The sequence below is a fragment of the Ursus arctos genome, unplaced genomic scaffold, assembly GCF_023065955.2.
Source record: "Ursus arctos isolate Adak ecotype North America unplaced genomic scaffold, UrsArc2.0 scaffold_9, whole genome shotgun sequence".
Lineage (NCBI taxonomy): Eukaryota > Metazoa > Chordata > Mammalia > Carnivora > Ursidae > Ursus > Ursus arctos.
The window spans coordinates 11,309,580-11,330,747 of NW_026623111.1; the positions used below are offsets into that span (position 1 = coordinate 11,309,580).

The 21,168-nt window shown below is 37.2% G+C and overlaps 2 protein-coding genes across 13 annotated transcripts in view; one reads left to right on the top strand and one right to left on the bottom strand.

The window, feature by feature from the left end:
* Positions 1-3,846, top strand: part of CC2D2A (coiled-coil and C2 domain containing 2A) — a 129,579-nt gene extending 125,733 nt beyond the window's left edge. For all 6 annotated transcript variants that reach the window (XM_057309750.1, XM_057309751.1, XM_026514430.4 and 3 more), the window contains 3 exons: positions 413-471; positions 1,924-2,101; positions 3,533-3,846. In XM_057309750.1, coding sequence (XP_057165733.1) covers positions 413-471; positions 1,924-2,101; positions 3,533-3,721 — 426 coding nt within the window. In that variant the 3' untranslated portion in view covers positions 3,722-3,846. The remainder of the gene's footprint in view (positions 1-412; positions 472-1,923; positions 2,102-3,532) is intronic.
* A 3,110-nt stretch (positions 3,847-6,956) lies between these two features.
* Positions 6,957-21,168, bottom strand: part of FBXL5 (F-box and leucine rich repeat protein 5) — a 54,149-nt gene continuing 39,937 nt past the window's right edge. For all 7 annotated transcript variants that reach the window (XM_026514434.4, XM_048211970.2, XM_057309755.1 and 4 more), the window contains 2 exons: positions 14,227-14,375; positions 6,957-7,754 (listed from right to left, as the gene is read on the bottom strand). In XM_026514434.4, coding sequence (XP_026370219.1) covers positions 7,678-7,754; positions 14,227-14,375 — 226 coding nt within the window. In that variant the 3' untranslated portion in view covers positions 6,957-7,677. The remainder of the gene's footprint in view (positions 7,755-14,226; positions 14,376-21,168) is intronic.

Sequence of the window (21,168 nt, forward strand, 5' to 3'; positions counted from 1 at the left end):
AAATCTGTAATAAAATCATAAATGCATTTTATTAACTTGCCTATCTCCACCAACTGTGATGTGAACACCAGGAGGGCAGGATTTTTATTCATGGATATATTCCCATCACCTATGAAAGTGCCTGGCACACAGTAGATACATGTTGAATCAAAGTGCTGAAACACAAATTCAGGTCATAGCTACTTCTATGATGAGAGAGAAAGGAGACGAAATTAAGAACTACACAGCACTATAATTTATTTGTGATCATGTACTTAAGGTGGGTCATGGGTACATTGGTAACCATGATACCATCCTCTGTATCTGAAGGAATGTCCCAGATTTCATAATTTTTTAAAAGACTTAGGAAAGAATGGATAGCTATTCAAATTAAGTGTTTTCTAGAATTTCTGAACGATTTTCTCTTTTACAGCCAGAAGAACTAATTTACCAGTGCACAGACAAAGCGGCCGCAGCTGAGCTACAAGACAGGTCATATGATACCCATAAATCCACATGCAATCTGTCACCAGGAGTGTAATACCAAAGTAAACAATTCTCAGCCTGGATCAATAATTCGAGCAATTAAACTTTAGTTCATGTCTATAGACAGATACCAGATACAGATGTGATTTCTATATCCCATAGCTCAAAGGGAGGCCTTCGCATCAGCATGGTGCGCAACGAACAGAAGTGACCTCCAGCAACGATAGGTAGTTCTCCCAAAACGTCGCCTCAGATGAGAGCTCAGAATCACATCATGGGTCTTGTTCAGACCTATCATAATCCTCAGCTTAATTAAATATGCCTCTTTTGTCCAATTAGTGGCTTACTGAGCTTCAGCTAGTTTATAAATCTAACACATGGAGAAGGCTGGTAAGAGTCCCTATAATCCTTATAACCCTGTAAAACAAAACTTTACTCTTCTGGTTTTGCAAATGTGGAAACCAAGGTTCAAAGGCGTCGACATACTCGTTAAGTGTCAGAGGGGGCTTCTGAACCCTGTCAAATCTTTCTGATTTCAAAGTCTGTGTGCCCTTTCTACTGTATCAAGCTGTGTAATGAGCAGCATGTCAAATACTCAAGAATAAATGTGACCCTTTCTAAAGTATTATTACTAGAAGACTCCAATTTATTCTCAATTTCAAATTTTAAATAGTCTTACTGGAGATCCCTACCTAGAACAACTAATTCCCCAAAACGTCTTTGTTTCTTCTGATAGTTTCAGGATACTATTAATTAGACCCACATTTTTATTTATCCAGTATTGATGAAATACATGGCAATTCAACCATACTCTTGCTCAGATCATCTTGAAACCCAGAACAAAAATACGTATAATGTGCCAAATGAGGTGATCCTAAGCAGTGGGGAGCTGGCTAGGTCCCCGAAATCTGTGCATTTGGTTAGGGATGCTCAAGAGGCTTTAGAATTGGCAGGGTTTCAACTCAAACCTTAGTTTTCCCTGCCCTTGTCAAATCACTCACCCTACCTCCAATTGTCCCCACATAAGTAAATTGAGACAATATCTCCCTCACAGTCACTGTTAGGATTAAATAAAAATGAATAGAAAGCATCTGGTAAATAGAGGCTCAATAAATGTTAGCTATTTTCCTTTATTTTGTGTTTGCAACTTAATTTTTGACATCTTGCCTTGTAGCTAATACGATAGGTATTGGAGCTTTAGGATGTAAAGTTTCGTGATGATGGATATCCTAAGAACAGTCTTAAGGAAATTCAGATAAATAATCCTCATAAACAGAAGTCACACCACAGGGTAAAGAATCAATATGCACCATTAAAAGCCCTACAAATATTTAAGGCTTTCAACATAAGCTATCCCTAGTGAATGACAACTCCACCTGAATCCCCACTGCATTCAAACTGTATCTTTGTTCACAAAGGTCACACCTGCAAAAAATAGAGCTTCTTTTTTATAAACAGGATTGAAAAAATACTAAAAGAAAAAATCATGGACTGGAGGCCACGCCATCTGACTAGATGGAACAGATACTGTACCTCCGCTCTACGGCATTTCTTGCCTGTGTTAGAAAGAAGTCGAGGAGAAGACGTAGAAGATGACCACAGAGCAGAGCTGCTCAAACAGCTGGGGGACTATCGGGTAAGTACAAATGGCTCTGAGTCTGTGGATTTCATTTCAAATGGGAAATTGCTTGGTAATGGATTTTTAGAGAATCAAAACGACTTTGCTCTCCACAGTACATACATGAAGCAGCATAGAGTAAAAGATGTAATTAAAAGTTCAAATCTCAGTAATCAAGCTATTATTAAACAGTAAAATGCCTCTATAAACTGAAAATGCTGTAAGACTGTGAAATGAAAATACCTTTAATAAAATGCATTTCAAGAGTATTAAATACAATTAAAACACCTGGATAAATCGTATTAGACTCAACTGTGCATAAAGGTGAAACCAACTGCTCTTGATCAGTTTTAAGGATATGATTTTATAACTAATTGCTTTTCAATGCTAAGAAAAATTCTCATTAGATATGTCTTCTCCACTGTCTGTCAGTAGTGCTGTGTGGATAATAAAACCTAGAAAGCAGTCTCAAATTAAGACAGTAAGCCTTGTTGGCTAAACAGCGTGAAGTCAAGTTGGACATTTAATTCTATTCACTAAAATTGGGTTTTCAGGGGCGCCTGGGTGGTTCAGTCGGTTGAGTCTGACTCTTGGTTTCAGCTCAGGTCTTGATCTCAGGGTCCTGGGATCAACCCCCAAGTTGGGCTCCGCACTCAGCAGGGAGTCTGTTTGAAGATTCTCTCCCTCTGCCCCTTCCCCACTTGTCTGTCTCTAAAATGAATAAATTTTAAAAAATAAGTAAACTAGGTTTTCAGCTAAGACGTCTTCAAGTAACAAACTTAATTCAAACAGGCTTGAGCAACAAAAAGAATTTATTGTCTTATTTAAGTAAAAGTCAGAGGTGAGTAGCTGTCAGAGCTGTGCCACTCTTCTGTAAGTCTTCCCACTTGCCCTCCTCCATATGATGGCACCGTCCTCAGGCTCACTTTTTTCATGGAACCAAATGGCTGGAACAGCTCCAGGCAGGACTCACATCTGCACATATTGTCCAAAGCAGGAGAGCACATCTGTATGCCATCATTCCTAGCAAGTTTCCTGAGATGCGCTTTGATCACATGCCCATCCCTACAGACCAGTCACTGTGGCCATGGGGACAGAATGCGTTGATTAGGATTAATCCAGAACCCTGGAATTACATGGCTTACTATGCGAACTAGGGATCACCAGGCAGAGGGAAGGGAACAGTAGAGGGCGGCTGGGTGCTAATAGCTGTCTTACACACCAAGTCAATATGCTAGCAGCTGAACAAAAAAGACGTTCGGCCCCTCTCCATTTTCTGTATTGCTAATATATAAGCTAAATAGAAAAGCAGAACTAAATAAATGACTTAGAGATGCAGAAGGAAGATAAGAATATTAAGAATTGTATATGTTTAAACATGGAGGAAAAATACAATGAAATCTTCAAGCTTCACTAATGACTACAAATCTTGGTTGTTTTTCCCTTCAGTTCTCTGGATTTCCCCTTCACATGCCCTATTCTGAACTGAAGCCTTTAATTGAAGCAGTGTATAGCACTGGAGTACATAATATCGATGTTCCTAATGTTGAATTTGCTTTAGCTGTATATATCCACCCATACCCCAAAAATGTTTTGTCTGTCTGGATTTATGTTGCCTCCCTTATTCGCAACAGGTAATTTTTTCATTGTACACTTTTCGTATCATGTAAAAACTGTAATTAAGGTATGAGAATATTTTTGTGATATTGATCACATCAGAAGAAATTTGTAAATAATGAAATAAAATTATCATTATTTTCAAAGTGTTATTTAGTAGTCTGCCTTACCTCTTACCACTCTGACCCCACATTTAATCAAGGCTACCCAGAGTCCCCCCTCACACTAAGAGCTCCCCACCTCTGTGCCTTTGTACTTACCTTCTACTTGGAGCCCTCCTTCTTTGCCTGTCCAGCAGAATACCCATCATACTTTTAAGACCCAGCAAAACAACACAACTTCTCTGGGGGAAGGAACAACTTTGTGATACAAAATTTTTAACACCAAATACCTCATAAGACCTTATCCTATAGAAATACTGAGCAAACACGTACATGTACAGAAATGTGCCCATACAGACACACACACACTCCTATTGAAACAATATAGTACTGGGTCGGGGGGAGTATGTTTAAACATTCACCAAAAGGGAAGTTGTTTAAAAAATTAATACACTGCTATGGACTAAATGTTTGTGTCTCCCAGTAAATTCCTATCTTGAGACTCAAATCCCCTATGTAATGGAATATTTGGAGGTGGGTCCTTTGGGAGGCAATTAGGTTATGAGAGTAGAGGCCCTGTGTTGGGATGAATGCCACTGTAAGAAGAGACAGGAGTGAGTTTGGTTCCTTTCTTAGGCCACGTGTGGATACAATGAGAAGAAATGGCCCGCTGCAAATCAGGAAGAGAGCCCTCACCAGAAACCAGATCTGCCAGCACCTTATCCCTAGACTTCCCAGCGTCCAGATATAGGAAAAATAAATCTTTGCTGTTTAAGCCACCCAGTGTATGGTATTTTGTTACAGCAGCCTAAACAGACTAAGACAAACACGGCTACTATTATACTGAGCCTTTAGAAGGTATTAAATGTATGTGCTGACATGGAAAGATACATACAAAACAGAAATGTACAGAGCAGGATTTCTTAACAGAAGCACTACTGACATTTTGGGCCAAGTAATTTTTTCTTCCTGTGGAGGCTGACCTGTTCATTAGAGGCTGTTGAGCAGCATCCCTGACCTCCAACCACTACAAGTCAGTTGCATCCTTTCCTTCTGCCAAACTGTGACAACCAAAATGTTCCCAGACATTGTCTAAGGTCCTCTAGGGAATAAATTGACTCCAGCTGAGAACTAGTGATATACCTGAAACAGGATCTCACTTAAAAAAATAAAAAATAAATTACGGAAAAACATTCACCTTTTACTTTATTCCCTTTTGTCTTCCTCTATCAGATTATATTACAATTATGTGTCTGCATGCCTCTGATACCTCAACTATGAACTCTTCTTCAAGGAAGAGTTCAAGTACTGACCTAGAATAGTCATTACCAGGCAATACCCTGTCATTATAAGGTATCCAGGGACGAGTTACTTATCCTCTCTGCTACTTATTTTCCCCACATATAGAATCAGAATGATCACATTACTTACTTCCTCTCACTGGTTAAACAAGTCAGTATATGTAAGTATAGGTACTTAGAACACTGCCCAGCGCTGAGCACCTGATGTCTGTCAGGCAGCCCAAAGTAGTTCACATAACTTGTATTGTATTCTAAGAATGAACAGTTCCAAAAATTCATTAAATCAACCACAAAACCCAAGGTAAATTTAAACCAAGTACTTATACTGTTTCATCAAATACTAACTATACCCTGAAGTTAATGTATAAAAATTAAATGTAAATTACATTGTCGATCTCCCCATGCAACTAGAGAGGAAGAGTAGAAAAACAGTGAGTCTCCATAGGACGATCTACTGACACACTGAAGTCAGTGTAGTCCGAGACTGCCGGGTCCTATTTAATGGTCTGCTAATATCAAGCAGCACAGGACAAGCAAAAGGAAGGCACCTCAATCACCTGGTACCTCTGAGGATACCCTGCTCGAGTCAGTTAATTTTAAAGAATAACATTTAAGTCAACTCCTGAAACATCATTGAATCATTATCAAAATTTCTCCCCCAAAAATTACTGTTTTGTGACTACATGGAGGATAAACTTGAGTCCTCACTTGATGACTCAGGGAGAGGAGTACAGATGAGTAACTTTACTTACGATTCATGTAAATACAGATAAGATGAAGTATGGAGTTGGATGGACTCACTCCAGAAGAATTCTTGTACTTTGTTTTCTTGAAATAGTCCCTGATATGAACTTTTCAAATAAACTTTATTCAACACTTAAGGAAATGAAAACAGAGTAACTACAAGAGAATCAACCTTACAAAATAAAACTTCGGACCCTGTAGTGCTCACTAAGCTTAGATTTCCTTTCAAGTTCTCTAAGGGAATCAAGAAATCATTTCTTACTTTGTGCTTATGCCAGACTTTTAAAGAAGGCTTGGTGCCACAGTGCCACAAAAGCCATGACTACTTATACCTAAGAGTTCTAAGTTCAAAGGTAAGATGGTCTGCTCACACAGCTGCCTTATCCTACATGCAAGAAATATTTTGCAAGTGTCAACCGTGACACAATGAGAGAGCCCTGACCAGAGGCAAAACTTCAGAGAGAGCCATTAGAAAGGTGCCCCCACATCAGACTTGGTCTCCCCTGGAGTGTTTAATTCAAATATTAGTGAGACTTAAAAGATGGGTGGATTCTCCCTGTTCATATTCTCATCAAATGATTCTTCCCTCATCTTTCGGCAGCTCTGTCTCAAACGAAGTTTTCTTAGCCTGAACTGAAATCTGCCTACCTTAGTCTGTACCTTTCCTACTCCACCTATCCCTCAATAAAACAAATAAAAGAATACCTGGGACAACAAGTAACAAGACTTCAAGATTAATTCCTCTTCCACAGCCTTGCATGCATTTCCAAAAGTAGATGGCAGGCTGCCGACTCTTCTCTTCAGGACATAAAAATAATATATAGCATTATATAAAACTGATTCAATATGTGCCTTTCTGAATGATAGGTTCCCCACTCCCACTGTCTCTTCACATAGCAATGAAGATAGGCATACACATTCGGATTCTGACTACTGCACAATTAATTTCAAAAAAGGACAATTCAGCTCAACAAAATTAGATATCTGTCTAAAACTACCAGGATCATCATTTCATGGGAGCACAAAAGAAAATATTTAGTTCTATTTATTTTATACTAACATAAACCTGAACTGAGATTTCTAACAGAAATCAAAACACCAAAAAAATTATTTGGTAAAGTCCTCAAAGTAAATTTTATTGATACATTTCTTCAAATGATTGTGGAATTTTTAAAAATCCCTCCCAAATTTGACAATTTAGGGACAGTGGTAGGAACCGAGAGTATTTGAAGAAAGCAAATACAAATACATTGGTACTTTGCTAGCTCACTGAGCTAACACCAAGAAGCCAATTTATTCTATTATCCTAAAGAATCTTATATGTGGGTATGTTTGAATTGGCCCTCTGAGAATTGTTCAAACAAAGGAAACATTATGGAAAAAAGACTGGTTTTCAAAATGTGCAATCTTTGAAAATAAAACTTCAAAAATGTGTATTTGAAAAGATCTGCAAAGCTTGGTACAGTGTTTATATATAAAGAGAACCAATAACCCCATTGGCTTTAAAACTCAAATTAATCTAAAAAATACTTCAAATGGCATGGCATTAGTGACATTCTTTTCAAAGCATTCCATTTAAAAGAAAACTGATAAAACTGCCCTCACCCTTTTGAAAAGATCTAATCCCTTTCTAAAACAAAAGTATGATTTGCAAGAGAAACAACACTGTACAATCGACTGGTAAATTAAGATTTCTGAGGCTGTAAGAAATGGGGCCAAAACAAGTCACACTCAAAAAGGGATGGTTAACACAAGAAATGTGCTATAAGTAAAGTGCATGAAAGGAAGCCTGCTCAGCTAAATGAAGTAGACAAAGGTCAGGAGTCAAGGGTCATTCGCCAGAGCGGCAGCAGGCTCGAAAACCACACTGCAAATTCTGGCATCCGCTGGCGGTATCAGCATGAGGACCTGTATAAAAACAGAAATGTGTGAAAGGAGGAAATTTCTTAGAAATCACATGAAAGTGCTAAGACATTTGACTTTTTTTTTTTTACTAGCAATATGTTTATAACATTTATATTGTAATAATTTATCACAGAAGTAAAACATCCCAGTGAGTGTATAAAATATTAGACACAGCCAACAGCAGCAGCTCTACTTTAACTGGTCCAAAAGCTAAATGAAAGAAGAAGGGAAAGAAATAATTTTTTGGCAACAATCTTAACAAACTAAAAATCTAAGACAAAAAGATAACCCACAGAAGCAAGACTGCCGAGCTAACTTAACAGATTTCTTATACTCAGAACATCCTTCCTAGAAATATACTTAGGACAGAAACAGCCCCCTCCATAGATCAGCTAAAGAATCCAGTATTGAGCAATCACAAAAGCATTACAGTCTAAACTTAAATACCGAACATGTTTTCCGTATTTTTAACAGCTCCAGCCAGAATAAATGGCTAGGGTTAAATGAAATTATCTTCCAGAATCAAGTATATAATGAATGATTAGCTAAATAAACATACCGAAGACATAATAAAAATTATGAATCAGTTACACAAGAAGAATGCAACACTGTGGAATAACACATTTTATCCCCTTCACGTTATGCTGCCCAGACACTACATAAAAGATACATTAGAGAACACAGCTGAGAATTAGGAAATATCAAAGAAATGGTATCATGGCACATAAGCAAACATCAAGCTCTCTGAGTGAATCACAGTTTTCGTAAAGGCAGGCAAGTGTGCAAAAGGATGTTTTCAGTATACCGAAGCCTTTCAGTGTGTCTGCACCATGAACAAACAAAGAGCAGTTAATTCGTTCTCTACTCATCAAACAGAACCAAAATCCTTGCATTTGTCATATGTAAGGATCCTATACAAAAAGTACATGAAATGTCATTTTATAGGCTATGTCAAATGGATTATAACTGAAAAATCATAGTACTCTGGACGGTATCTAGTTTAACTCAGAAACTATTTTAAATAAGCTTCGTTTTGTTTTTCAAAGTAGCAGTCCGCTGCAAAAGGCATCTGTGCTAACACCGACATAAGGAAATGGCTACTTGCAGTGAAACACACAGAACACTGTGCGTATTTCAAATTTCCCAGAATTTTCCCTTGTATTTCTGAAATGGCACACACAAAATACTAAGGGCAGACCTCTTAGGATATACAATCAATGAAGTATAATGTTCCTGTATTTCAATAAAGAAATGATAATATATCTTTAAGTAAGAAAAGACGCTAATGAACTTTACAAGCATATGTGGGACTGCAATAGGTTACGACTTCATTTATTTTCAAAAAATGTTATGTTTAATTTTAAAATAGATGTGATGCCTGGGATATGGGGAGCGGGTATGGGAGTGGGCAATGGAAGATCGGTCACACTTTTATAACTGTCAAAGCAAATAATACATGCGGCTTCACGGTATTATTCCATGTTCATACGTTTAAAATTTTCTGTAACAAAAAGTTTAAAATATTTCAAATACAGAATTGAATTACAAGCCCATTTTTATTTAATCAAAATTAAAATCTGTTCTATTTTTAAAATGAAAAGTTGAATAATGTGTCAAATATTTAAAAAATTCATAAAGTAGTATTTGTTATTAGTGTCCCTTAAAATAAGACTCAAGTTTAGTCATCTTAACCAAAATCAAAGTAAAATGTCCTAGTATATACTGTATTTATTAGAAATGTCCTGAAAGGAACCCTGTAGTCTGAAACTCTTCCACTGTCAACCTTTGACCAGGTTTTCCTTCTGAGCATATTTTCAGCTCTTTCCTTACACACTACTCAACCCTCCACGCCACCTCTTCTTAGCTTGTCTTTCTGCACCCCTAAACGCTGGGTCCTGCTCTGCCTGATGATCACCTAGTGCCTCTCTTCAAGACCCAATCCCTTGCCTTGCTACCACTGCCCTGCCTGACACTCAGTCCCTGGGGTGAAATACTTGAACTGGTGGATTTTACAAAAATCTATTTCTCAGTATGTAATTCTACTCCAAATTTTTAAAAAGGGAGAAATAAGAGGAAAGAGACACAGAGACCTTAGACAATTATCCAACTAAAACTCCCTTAAAATACTTTAAAATTTCTACATTCCTATTTTTTAAAAGGACAGAAATATGGTAAGGAAGAAACTGTACAATGAATTCAATAATGACCTGGGAAAAATCCTAAGTGATGGCTGAAAGCAATGCAAGTGAAATATGCTACTAGTTTTAAGGCAGGAAATATAAGGAAGACTCAAAGGAGCCAATACAACCAAGGAAGCTATTCTAGAGATTCCTATCTTTCCAAATACACACAGCTAGTCCTCATCCTCCCCAAAAGACAGGCTCAGCAACCTCAGGTCTGCCCGGGCCACTCTGGTCACTACTTGATCTCAAAGTCTAAAGGACGGTAATAGGGATAACAGGGGAAGAAAAATGGAGGAATACAATTGTGTGTCCCGTATTAGGTTGCAAGTAAGGCTGCTTATCTGTCAGCACCTCCGTATTAACATCACAAAACAAATTCCTCACTCACAGTGATATAAAATGTGCCCCTCCTTCAAATATGCACTAGAATATCTGAGTTTTAAGTGGAGAGTGAAGAGAGGGAATTAATACATCAGTGTTTTCAAATCAGAAAGCAGGATCTACCTAGAGAAGCCCATAAGGACTTAAACAGTACCTATGATACGATCTCAAAACTACAATCCCATCTTAAGGTCAATTACAGATCAGGTGTCCGATCCTAATAGTCACGGAAGTGAGCTCAACCACTAGGAGATTTTATCTATTAAAGGCCTGGGGAAAAGCAAAAGTGAAGGCAACCACCATTTTTAACTAAGGTTAGTCTCATAATGTAGAAAACAGGAGAGAACAGCAATTTCCAAAGCATGAAAATTACAAGCAATGTTAACAGTGAGACTCTTAGGCATCACAGAAGGACTGTTCAGAAAAGGGAATAAATGGACAAGAGATAAGTGAGCCAGCATTAGACAGAAATACAGCTAAGATATCTCGTATGTTATTTTGCCAAATATCTCCAGCAGACAGCTGTGCTTCCACAGACACTGACAACTCAAAAGGCCATTCCCTTTAAATATTTGACTCATCACCAGCAAATGTCTATCTCAATATAAAACAGAAAATTCAAGTGGTTGTAATATATGAGGGCTGAGGGCTAAATTACATTAAAGAATAATAAAATAGGAAAATAAAACTGGCATAATCATTAAATAAAATTTTTAAATGCATAGTAAAAAAATAAATTTGTATGAAAGCATTTTTTAAATATTAGCTAAAAAGAGCTATAATGTTAACTACAGTTATTTTCCCAAATTTTTATTATTGACTGATTTGTTTTTCCTGGATTTTAAGGATATTATTTATGCTGTATATCTGCACTTACCTTCACTTACCTTTAATTCCTCTTTAACTTAAATTAGAAACATAAGAGAGCAAATCATCTGAGACTGTGTCACCTCCACAACTATGAGCTAATCTATCTTAATTCATAAATTATACAGACATTGAAATGCACATCAGTACAAAAATTTTATTTGCTATCATTGTTCAAGTGTTCTTCAGAGCTCCAAAACTATGCAATTCCATTTAACACTTCTTAAATGACAGAGTTGTTTTTAAATGTTATGGCAAAGAAGACTTCTTTTATGTTTAAATCTTAACTTTATCAATCTAATCACAAATTTAAATGTCATGAGGAATCGTTCAGAAGAATAAAACCGGCATTTTTAAATCCATGCTTAGTACAGTAGCTTGCTCACAGCCAATATTATGAGTATCTGATACTAACTTATCTTCTCCAAAATCTCTACGAGTACTTAGGAAACAGGTCATTCTGCTTTACTTATCACTCATTATTTAATGAATACTGCTGATTATCAGTATTTACTTCTTTAGTTAGTAATCTAGTAGCTAACTATATTAAGCTTTTTTCTGATAAATACATTTTTAGTTAACTGTTACCCAAATATTTAAAATATAGTTTGTCACCTAAATATGCTCCCTATTATTCTAAGACCATGTATAAAACACATTAACTACTTTCAGAAAAAATAAAAATAAAGAGGGGGTCCCATAAGCAGTCATTAAATATTTATTGTACGAATTGAACTGTAGTAAAAGATATTGGATCAGTCGTGTCATCTTGCAAAACTGGATACAATGCAACTTTATTCTAACACTTTCTAGGTTGTCCATACGTCCTTTTAAGGAAAAAATGCCATCAGAGCATTGCTTTAAGAGCAACTGGCTGGAACTCTGGTACATAAGTTAATATGACAAGTCACCCTATAAACTTTAAAGGATTTCCATTTCCCCAAAATCATGTTTTAAGAAGCTGTAAAAGGAGACTTAATATTGGATTACACAAGTGCTGTCAATTTTCTTGTAAATCTTTCAAAGTCAGATATCTTCATTAAAATTTATTTATTGAAAATTACCACTCATTTATCAAGAAAAAATTACATTCAACAAAAGGAATGTAGTAGCTCCTTTGGAACACTTTAATATTTATATACTCAAAACAAGTTAAGATGAAACGAATTCTAACATCCTAACAAAATGCAAAAGATTTTTGGTATTTAACTTTACCCCATCACCTAAATTATTTCAAGAAGTTGTCAAAATTAAACAAGAAAAGCAAGTAGGTAGATCACAAAAATGAACTGAAGTCCTATCTCCCCCACCCTGTAACATCTATATACTCAAAAACAAATCTAACAAATTCAGTTGTGATATTCCCACAAGCATAACCTATGCTGAATTCAACTAGACAATTCAAGTGCAACATACAAATAAGAAGTTTTTCTTATAAAAATAATTGCTTACTAGTTACTTTTCACAGTATGTCCTATAAGCCTTAGGAAGTACAACACTGCACCTACAATGACGTAACTGTATATTAAAAAAAAAAAAAAAAAAAAACTCCCATCTCAAAATCACCGCATCCACAAAAGCAGCAAATGGTTCATGGAAGCAATCAAACTTTGTTTTTGTACACTTAGCAGGTTGCAACTAAAATGACACTCATTTTCACCATTCCTGGATTATACACTGAAGGCAAGAGAGAGCAAAGAAATGTTCCTACTTAGGTGTTGCAACTTCAAGAACAAGGGAGGTCATCTGATGCCAGAAACAGAAGAGCTGCAATCCTCTGTCTCTTTATATGTATTCAAGAAAAACCTATCTCCCAGAAATAGCAAGTTGCTAACTTCTCTGCCTACAGGTATGTCATTAAAGAGACCATTCCTCCAGTCTTCCTGGTTCCTTTCAATTGTTCTCCCTGAGACAAACAGGTGATCTTCTTGTTATCTTAAGATGACTCAGGCTTTCAAAGAAAACAGTATATGATGTAAAAAGACAAGTGCATAGTAGAATCTGAACCATGTAAATGTTTTTCCAGTATAAATACAAGGCACTAATTTGTTTACTAGTAACTGAGAAGCTTTTTATGTTAATAGAAACTTCAGTCTCTACCAGTGACTATCAAAAACCCAAAAGGACACTGAATGTACCTTGAAAAAACAAATGCAACAAGACCACTGCAGGGTAGGGATAGGTTTAAGAAACAAAACAATCAATAAATACTTCATCCAATGATTGTTATAAGTAGGTTTAGGTATCAATCTCCAAACTATTACAGGAATTTTAGTCATGTCTAAAGCATCTCAGCCTCTTCCCCAATACCACACACCCCCCTACCTCAATCGTCCATGAGACTGATTTGAACCCAGACCCAGGATCCCCAAGAAGTTCACATTACCAAAGTCCTCCCTTCTCAACTATTGCATCTTTGTAAGTTGTGTTACAAGAAAACGGGAGTCATCATCCCTAAGAAATTGGTATATCTAGAGCATCAATGCCTCTAAATTGTTAATGAATGCTATATCACTCTGGAAGAATTTCCCAAAATTTTATAAGAATTTTAGTATTTCTAGGGGTGACTGTGTGGCTCAGTTGGTTAAGCATCTGCTTTTGGCTCAGGTCACATTCTCAGGGTCCTAGGATCAAGCCCTGCATTGGGCTCCCTGCTCAGCAGGGGATCTGCTTCTCACCCCCCCCCCCCCCCGCCCCTCCCCACTGCTCCTTCTCTCTCTCTCTCAAAGAAAGAAAGAAAAAGAATTTTTGTATTTCTACAACTTGCCATTTTAGAATTTGTTAAACTATTACATATCTCAAAAATCTGGCAGAACATACATTTGAAATACCTATCTGAAAGAAAAACTTACCTTTATAGAAGCTAATTAATGAAAACATACATGATTTTTAAATTTTATCAAATGTAAAGAATTATCTCTGAAAGTAAAAAAGTTTGGTAATTAGAAATGTAGAAATTAAACAGAAACCCTAAGAATCATGAGAACTGTCAAAAAAATTTAATTCCATTCCTTCAAAATTATCTCATTATTAAAAGGCATTACCGTTAATGTTGTCACAGTAGTAAAAGTATTCATCGTTTAGAGAAGGACATGCTGAAACCAAATCCTGCAGGCCTGCACCAGTTACAGTAAGACAACCAGAGAGATTAAGGTGCTCCAAATAAGGCAGCCCTCCTCCCAGAGTCAAAACCCTGTAAGAGAAGCAATCCAACAATTAGAATATATTAATCTATGAAAATTTACATATTTCTATGACCTACTGGACCACTATTAACAACTCTTTCAATCTGGTAACGAGGAAATTCAAGAATTTCTATAAAACATGATAACTAACCTCATCGTTAGGCAGCAATACCTTTAACTGAGAAAAACTTACATTTTTTCCTAAGGACATTCAATAAACAAGTCTATGAAATTTCTCTTTATAAGAACATTACAGCAACTCAAATCTTAGAAGAAGTACTGAATGTTGGAACTGTAATCTTCATTCTCCCACAAGCTGTCTAAGTGAAAATTATCAAGAAAATTACTGACAAGTTTTGGCAGTTCCTCAGAGTTAGAGTTAGCATATGACCCAACACTTCCTTTCCTAGATGTACACCCAAGAGAACTGAAAACATATGTTCACGTGATAACCTGCAAACAAATATTCATAGCAGCATCATTCATAATGGCCAAAAGGTGGAAACAACGCAAATTTCAATTAAAATGAATGGATAAGTAAACATTATATAGCCATAAAGTACTGATACATGCCACTACATGGATGAACTTTGAAAACATGCTAAGTGAAAAAAGCCAGACACAAAGGCCACATATTGTATGATTCTATTTATATGAAATATCCAAAATAGGCAGAACAGGCACAGAGACAGAAAGCAGACTGGTAGTTGCCAGGGGCTGGGGGCAAAGAGGAGTGAGGAAGAACTGCTATAGAGTAGAGGGTTTCCTTATGGTCTGATGAAAATGTTTCTGAATCAGTGGTGATGCCTGCCAACCTTGTAAATCTGCTGAAACCACTGATTTGTATACTTCAAAAGGATGAGCTTAATGGTAAGTGAATTATTATGTCAGTAAAAATGGAAACCTAATGGCATATCCTAGAAGAATAAAAACAATATAAATACATAAAATGAGAAGTTAGCTAAAATGACAATGGCAGAGCTGTAAAGTATCAAGAACAAAACCGAGAACATCAATTTTCTGTACAGTATGTAAAGCAATATTAAACAGCAAAACTGTGAAAACTGGAACAGTCTATCTTAAAAGGGATGTCAAGAGAGAACAGTACAGTAAGTTTGGTTAAAAAATTAACATGATTGTGCAGGGACATGAAGTAAAAGTATAATAACTCTTAATTGAGATTTAAAAAAACCATGGAAATATTTATATATTCTGTGAAGGACTGCTGACTAGCAAAGACTAGGAGCGGACATTTTAAAGTTCTGTAACTGCACGTTTAAAAGAAGAAATTGATCTGTTAAAAACAACTTATCAGAGCATGTGGGTAGCTCAGCTGGTTGAGCATCTGACTCTTGATTTTGGCTCAGGTCATCTCAGGGTCTGGGATCATACCCCACAGTGGGCTCTGTGCTTAGCAGGGGGGGTCTACTTGGGATTCTCTCTCCCTCTCCCTGTGCCCCTCCCCCTGCTCTTCCTCACTCTCTCTCCTCTCTCTCAAATAAGTAATTCTCAAAAAAATAAAAACAATTTATCAAAACCCCAAGCCCCAAGGGAGATTTAAATGCATACTTGCCCTTACATTTTGACTGACAAAAATTTAAACTGATTTTTGTTTAATCATAAATTTCCTTGATCCATCCCTTCAGATTTCAAATTAACAACAGTGGCAGTTTAGGACCTTGTGGCTTGACTGGGCCAGAGCAGTTAGAGACAGTAGTTTTTAAGGGAACACAGTTCAAGGTTTAAAGTTAATTCTTTTTTTTTTTTCCCTATAAAGCTGAACAGCTCACAGTAAGAAATAAAACAGCTTTTAAAAAGTGGTCTGGGGCACCTGGGTGGCTCAATCATCGGTTAAGCCTCCGACTCTTGATCTCAGCTCACGTCTTTATCTCAGGGCCCTGAGTTCAAGACCCATGTTGGGTTCCACCCTGGACATGGAGTCTACTTAAAAAAAAAAAAAAAAAAAAAAATGGTCTCAGGGCACCTGAGTGGCTCAGTTGGTTAAGTGGACTCTTGATTTCAGCTCAGGTCATAATCTCAGGATCTCACGAGAAATCAAGCCTGGCACCCCGCTCCATGCTCGATGTGGTGTCTGCTTAAGATTCTCTTCTATTTCCCTCACCCTGCTCCTCTCCCCACTCATGTGCACACTCTCTCTTACTCTAAATAAGTAAAATCTTTTTTTTTTTTTTTTTAGATTTATCTATTCACTTTGAGACAGAGTGTATGTGTGAACTGGGTCAGGGAGACACAAAGGGAGAGAAAATCTCAAGCAGACTCCCAGCTGAGTGCAGAGTCTGACCTCATGACCCTGAGATCATGACCTGAGGCAAAATCCAAACTGGGACCCCTCAACCGACTGAGCTACCCAGGAGCCCCTAAATAAATAAAATCTTAAAAGAAAAAGAAAAAAAAAAAGTGGATCTGGGGGGGAAAAAGTGGTCTGAAGAACTCGGAAGCTAATTTCAATGCAGAGACTGCTCCATTTCCTAAAATTTAAGAATTTTCAGGGGCGCCTGGGTGGCTCAGTTGTAAGCATCTGCCTTCAGCTCAGGTCATGATCCCAGAGTCCTAGGATCAGGCTCCCCGTTGGGCTCCCTCCTCAGTGGGGAGCCTGCTTCTCCCTCTCTAGCTCCCACGTGCTTGTGTTCCCTCTCTCGCTGTCTCTGTCAAATAAATAAATAAAATCTTTAAAAAAAAAAAGAAAAAAGACTTTCCAGCACACTGAGGACAGACTGCATGGAATACAGAACTTCTTTTCATAGTGTACCTGTAGAAACCACTTTGCAGTCACTGCATTTACTGAGCTTAATGGGAAATCAAACAAGTCAAAAATAAACATGCAATTTATAATACCATACGATGGTCTCCTGGGAACATACAGAAGGGCACTGATGGGGGGAGGAGGGAAGTCCAAAAAGGTTTCCTTTTTTATAAAAAGGGACTTTTTTTTTTCTTAAGATTTCTTATTTATTTGACAGAGAGAGAGAAAGCATACAAGCAGCGGGAGCAGCAGGCACAGGGAGAGGGAGAAGCAGGCTCCCCACCGAGCAGGGAGCCTGACGCGGAGTTCCATCCCAGGACCCTGGGATCACGACCTGAGCTAAAGGCAGACACTTAACCGACTGAGCCACCCAGGCACCCCAAGCAGGGACATTTAAACTGTGACAGAAATGAAAAGAACTTAGCCAATAAAGGTACGTTACAGACTGAGCAAATACAAATTCTAAAGATGAGAAATATGGTGCCTTGAAGGAAGAGAAAAGAGATGTGTATGGCTAGAGAAAGGATGGCTGTGTGTGTGACATTTACCTGTTCGTTGTCTTTTTTAGGCAGGGGTGAGGATGTGACCAAGTAAAAATTTAGAGATTTAAGAAGATAACAAGATATAAACTACAGAAGTAAGCAAGGGCCAAGAATTTGGACTTAACCAAAGTGCAACAAAACTCACTGAAAGGTTTAGATAGAAGAGTAATAACAAGTTAAAAAAATGCATTCCAGGAAGATCATTCTATCTACCTTCTATCACCAATGTCCAAGTATGTCAGGCACAAGCCTGAACAGTAAAATGCAAGATGAGTAAAATACAGGTTCTGCCCTCAACTAGGGAAAAAAACATTAAACAAAGTACTGACAATACATGCAATAAGAAAAAAAAGTTACAGAAATATATACAAGTTATAGAAATATTACAGAGCGGGGAATGATTCAAAAGTAGTAATCTTTAAAGAAACCGAACAAAACCCAGAATTCAACAATGTTTAATTCACACTATTTGGTATCAAATGAAATACTAGACATTCAAAGAATCAGGAAAAAAAAATCAATCAATAGAAACAGACCAATAAATGATAATGATGGGATTAGTAAACAATGACTTTAAAAAATGCATACAAACCCTGGAGCTAACACTAAATACATGATGTACTAGCCAACAGGAGAAATAAAACATGATACTAAAAAAGTACTTAATAAATCCAAAAGAAGTCAGGAAAAGACAAAACAAGAAGATAAAACAAAAGGAAAACAAATAACAAGATGACAGGCATAAAAATAACCATATCAATAATTATGTTAAATGCAAATGGCCTAAGAAGATCAATTAAATGACAGAGAATATCTGGCTGAATTTTAAAAAGATCTAACAATATATGCTGTCTGCAAAAGATTAAAAGAATAGTTGCCTTGGGTTCAAAGAAATAAACAGCAGAAGGTTGAGAATTTAAATAAGAGGCTATTTTTAACCAATAACGGACAAGATTTATTTCATTCCTATGAAAACCTGAAAATGTTGCATTAAGACTATACACATGACACTATCTGTTCCCTATGGCTTCAATCTACTTGAAAATACTCATTTTCGGGGCACCTGGGTGGCTCAGTCAGTTAAGCGTCTGCCTTCAGCCAGGTCGTGATCCCAGGGTCCTGGGATTGATGCCCACATCAGGTTCACTGCTTTGTGGGGAGTGTGCTTTTCCCTCTCCCTCTGCACCCCGCCCCTGGCTCTCTCTCTCACCCTAATAAAAATCTTAAAAAAAAAATCTTGATTTTCAATCTACATTTTTATAGTCAATGCTCTTGTAACAAGCCCCATATAACCAATTTGCCAATACTCATGCCACCCCATCCCTAAATAGAACATAATGACTAATGCAGAATGAAAGCTCCCAATTAGCACTTCTGTTCCCATATACTAAGTTGTATGCACATGTGAGTCTTGTTTTTAAACCTACTGACACCAGTTGTAGTTACTACTGTAACTGATTAACTGAAATAATTTTTATTATTATTATTTTTTAAGTAGGCTCCACACCCAGTGTGGAGCCCAGGTCACGGCCTGAACTCACAACCCTGAGATCAAGACTTGAGCTGAGATCAAGAGTCAGACCCCTAACCAACTGAGCCACCCAGGTGCCCCAAACTGAAGTAATTTTTAAACCAACATAATGAATATAAAAAGAATTATTTTTAAAAATTAAATTTGCATTTATTTCCTTAGCCTTTGTCCCAAGAAATGCACATAAAATGCACTAACTTTATTCCAATCTCTACTCAAAAAATGCTTCCTTTCAAAGCCTTTCCTGTTTATCAAATATGAAGGAGCATTCTACGTATTCTCTATTCCATAAACTAACTTTACTTTCCTTCAGAACTGTCTTATATTACAGGTTTACTGTCTATATTACTACCACTAGATTATAAACTATGAAAACAGGGAATCTGTCTTACTTATGCTAGATCTCTAGCAATTAGAACAGAGCAAGTCATGTAGTAGGTGAAAGATTCCTTCAGGAAAACTGACTAAAAAGGTCATTTGCACTCAGATTGGAGACTTTTTCAGTTAGCTTGTAGTCCAAATGATATCAGATAAGATAGTTCCTGTATGGTTCCTCGCTTTCAAATTTAATTCTTCCTTAAATTCAAACTCAATCAGAGGCACCTGGGTGGTGCAGTTGATTAAGCATCCGACTCTTGCTTTCAGCTCAGGTCATGATCTCAGGGTCATGAGATCAAGCCCTGTCTGGGGCTCACGCTAAGTGAGTGCAGTCTGCTTAAGACTCTCTCTCCCTCTCCCTCTGCCCCACCCCACCGTGCGTTCACTCTCTCTCTAAAATGAATTAAAAAAAAATTCAAACTCAAAGTGTTCATTTCAAGGAGACCTCATATACAAACTCTTCACCACTACTTGTAAAAACCATAAGGCAAAAATGTAACTTAGTTCTATTCCCAGTAGCAACAAATTTTTTATTTAGTTATTTCTAAGATTAATAATATCAAAATTAATAGTAAGTGCCAAAATCATACTGTGAAATGACTAAAAATCACTTTCATGCTTTTTTCAAATTTCACTTAGTAATTCACTTCCTGCCTTGGAGGAAAGTGAGGATGGAAACTTATATTCAAATAAAGCTCTATAATTCTGCTTTTATTTTTTTGCATTTTTTATTTAAATTCAAGTAATTAACATATAATGTATTATTAGTTTCAGATATAGAGTTCAGTGATTCATCAGTCTTACGTAATACCCAGTACTCATTATATCACATGCCCTCCTTTGTCCATCACCCAGTTGGACACCTCCGTCCCCTCTATAATTCTGCTTTTAGATGAAATATGCCCCCTCCTAGCATTTTCCAAACCTTACCAGGAAGTTTCTAAATCCTTTTTCACTGAAAACAAATGAAGATACCGGTTAATTATATTCATTAAAATTCTGACTCCCTTTGAAATCAATTTTTAATTATACAGAATTTTTTTTTTTAAGATTTTATTTATTTATTTGACAGAGACAGAGACAGCCAGCGAGAGAGGGAACACAAGCAGGGGGAGTGGGAGAGGAAGAAGCAGACTCATAGCAGAGGAGCCTGATGTGGGGCTCGATCCCAGAACGCCGGGATCACGCCCTGAGCCGAAGGCAGACGCTCAACCGCTGTGCCACCTAGGCGCCCCTAATTATACAGAATTTTTAATAAATTCTGGCTTATTTAAAAATATCCCAACAAAACTAAGAAAACAGGAAAACTGCCACTTGCTCAGATATCAATGCAGCTCTGAAATATTACAAAAGGTTGCATTTGTTATTGCATTCTTAGAACAGTAAAACTGGTCATGTTGAAAATGCAACTGGGGGCACGCGGGTGGCTCAGTCGGTTGAGTGTCTGACTCTTGATCTCAGCTCAGGTCTTCATCTCAGGGTTGTGAGTTTGGGCCTTATGTTGGACTCCAGGATGGGCTCAGAGCCTACTTAAAAAACAATAAAAGTGGCAGCAGCTCCTCCTGCCCATGGGTCCTGTCCCTATG